The sequence below is a fragment of the Empidonax traillii genome, unplaced genomic scaffold, assembly GCF_003031625.1.
Source record: "Empidonax traillii isolate 1590-97213 ecotype Southwest subspecies unplaced genomic scaffold, ASM303162v1 scaffold3064:size33146, whole genome shotgun sequence".
In the NCBI taxonomy this organism is placed as follows: domain Eukaryota; kingdom Metazoa; phylum Chordata; class Aves; order Passeriformes; family Tyrannidae; genus Empidonax; species Empidonax traillii.
Window position 1 is genome coordinate 9,307 of NW_020958257.1, and position 3,151 is coordinate 12,457.

At 65.2% G+C, this 3,151-nt stretch overlaps 1 protein-coding gene across 1 annotated transcript in view; it reads left to right on the forward strand.

Moving 5' to 3' along the window:
- Window positions 1-560: 560 nt before the first annotated feature.
- LOC114072361 (otoferlin-like) overlaps window positions 561-3,151 on the forward strand; it is a gene marked incomplete at its 3' end in the record, with an annotated part of 18,906 nt that continues 16,315 nt past the window's right edge. The window contains exon 1 of the mRNA XM_027910265.1: window positions 561-657. Coding sequence (XP_027766066.1) covers window positions 579-657 — 79 coding nt within the window. The remainder of the gene's footprint in view (window positions 658-3,151) is intronic.

Consider the following 3,151-nt stretch of genomic DNA (forward strand, 5'->3'; position numbering starts at 1 on the left):
TTCCCCGGTCAGAACCTCCTGCGGCTGGGGAGGGACGGGAGGGAAAGGAGGGGAAAGGAGGGGAGGGGAGAAGTGGAAAGGGGAGAGGGAGAGGAGAGGGAAGGGCAGGGAAAGGAGGAGGAGGAGGAGGAGGAGGAGGAGAGAGGCGGCCCAGCTGTTGAATAATTCAGCGCTGGGAAGGGGGGAAGCTCCGCACCGGGCTCCGAGCACCGCACCGGGCTCCGGAGCGCGGCGGGGACAGCGGCACCAAACCGGGAACGGCACCGGGAACCGGGCACCGAACCGGGCACAGCTCCGGGAGCCGAACCGGGAACCGAACCGGGAACCGGGCACCGAAACCGGGAACCGGGAGCCTGAACCGGGCACCGAACCCGGCACAGCTCCGGGAGCCGAACCGGGAACCAGGCACCGAAACCGGGCACCGAACGGGCTCATCCCACCGGGAACCGAACCGAGCCCCGGGATTCGGGCCCCGAGCCGCAGGATCCGGGCCTCGCCGCGGGCCCCGCGCACCGAGCAGCGTTCCCAGCCCCGGCCCGGCCCCTCCTGAACCCCCCGATCCCCCCCCGACCCCCGGCATGGCCCTGCAGCTTCACCTCCGCTCCGTGTCGGGGCTGCGCGGCAGAGCCGACCGCATCGCCAAGGCCGCCTTCCGAGGTACGGGGGGGCTCGGGGGGGGGATTTTGGGGGGTCCCTGACCCCCCCTCAGCTCCCCCCGGCCCGGGGGATCCATCCCGGTGAAGCCCCGGGAATGAGGGGGGGAATTCCCGGTGGGCCGGGGGGAGCTCCCGCCGCTCTGGGGGGGGGGTGGCGAGCGGGGCCACCAAATGTCCCCGGGGGGGCTCGGGGCGAGCCCGCCCCTCAACCGAGACCCCGCATTGTCCAGGGAGACGCTGCGGCTCCAAAGCTTTTTTTTTCCCGGGAAAGCTGCGAGAGGAGCAAAAGCTCTCCGGGGGTTTTGGCCTCTCGGCGGCTCCCACGGCTTTCCAGACCCCCTTGATTGTTGGGACAGGTCGGGGTGGGATCCCAGAGTGGCGCTGGATCCCCCCTCGGGGGGGAGGGGGGGGGGGGTCCGAGGCAGAGGCGGGTGCGGGATGAGGTCGGGAATGGCAATTCCAGCCCCGGGAGAGCGAGGGAACAGGTAATTCCAGCGCCACCGAGCCGGCACTGCCTGGAACAGCCCCCGGGCTGGCTGGAACTGCCGGGGAGGTCGTGGAAAAGGGACAATTAACCCTCATTTCCCTGTCCTGCCTCCCAGGGGCAGCAACATTCCCGGCTAACTGGGAGCAGTCCCAGCCCTGAGCCCCCTCCTCAATCCCTGATGGTGGGGGGAAGGAAAGGCCACCGTGGGTTTTCCCAGCGGGAGATTTCCCGGATTTCCAGTTCCGAACGTTCCTGGCCCCGAGTCCGACACAGAATTCCTGCGGGACGGGCAGGATCCATCCCGGCTTTGGCGTCTTCACGGGGCGAGGGGGAAGATCCCAGTGCCAGAGGGGGACTGGGAAGGGATTCCCGGCTGGGCTGGAATTCCCAGGGAAGCTGTGGCTGCCCCTGGATGATCCCTGCAGTGTCCCAGGCCGGGTTGGATCCCCTGGGACAGCGGGAGGTGTCCCTGCCCGTGGATACAAATCCAGGTCCATCCCAACCCAACCCAACCATTCCAGGATTCCGTGACCCCAGAGCTCCCGTTTGGACGCGAGGAGACAAATCCATGACAAATCCCAGGCTCTGCACCCCCAAAATGACCCTGCAGGGAGTAAATTTCCCTATAAAATTCCACCACCACCCCCCCCCTCAGGGCGGAGGCTTTTCCAGGACAGCTCCATCTCCCCGCACATTCCCGCACATTCCCGCTGCTCCCGCGGGGGGTGCTGGCTCAGCTCGGGTGGGAGATCCTGGAGAGGAGCATTCCCGAGGCTGACAGAGCCGCGTGGGACGGCGAGGCAGGGACGCTGCTCCCCCTTCTCCCGGGAATTCTGGTGCTCCCGGGGACGCCGCTGGTGCTGGCAGAGGGAATTCCGGACCCCCGGGAGCAGCCCCAGGGAATGGGGAGCTTATCCCGCCCTGGGAAAGGCGGGATCTCCCCCTGCACGGGGACCGAAATCCCTTTTCCCACCCCGGAATAGCCGGGATTCTTCTCCCAGCACGGCGTGGGATCGGACTCCCGGAATTCCCAAGGGATCCTCCAGCCCTGGGAGGGTGGGAAGGGCTTGAGTTTCACCTTTGGGGCTCTCCCAGGAGATCTGGGAATGGTTTGGGATCTCGGTGGTGCCGCAGCGGCTCCAAAAGGTTCTGAATCCCTGGATCGGTTGTGGTTGGAGCCAAACCAGGGGATGGGGTTTCCAGAAATTCCCAGGGATTTCCTGGGAATACTCGGTTTTCCAAGGGTCTGGCTTCAGGGGGAAAGCAGGAAAATGGTGGAATTCCCGTGTCCAGCCCGTTTTGGGGGCGCTCCTGGGGCCTGGCAGGGTCTGAGCTTCCAGAGTCCCTTTCCCACAGGAATTCCCAATCCTAGTCCTGGCTCTCTGGGTCTCTGGAGGACGGGAAGGGTGTCCCAGAGCAATTAGGGAATGGTGTCCCAGAGCAATTAGGGAATGGTGTCCCAGAGCAATTAGGGAGCTGTCAGCTGATTGATCCCTTGGGGGGTCATCACGGGCTGCTTGGCAAAGATTCCTCCGGGATTAATGAGGGACATCCCTCCTGGATCCCTCCTGGAATGGTGTGGATGGAAGAAAACCTCCCCGGGACGCTCCTGGATTGGGGGAGGAGGGGGCAGGGAGGACCCAGAGCCTTGGGGTGTCAGATCATGCCCTCAGGAGGCGTGTTTTGGGTGGAGATTGTCCCCCGTGGAATGTTTTCTCCCGGATAACACCCCGTGGGTGTGGAATCGTGGAATGGTTTGGGTGGGAAGGGACCTCAAAGCTCATCCCATTCCATGGGCAGGGACAATTCCCGCTGTCCCAGGGGATCCAACCCGGCCTGGGACACTGCAGGGATCATCCAGGGGCAGCCACAGCTCCCCTGGGAATTCCAGCCCAGCCGGGAATCCCTTCCCAATCTCCCCTTTCCCAGTGGGAAGCCATTCCCTGTGTCCTTCCAGGCATTGCAGGCCCTGATCCCAAATCCCTCTCCAGCTCTCCTGGAGCCCCTG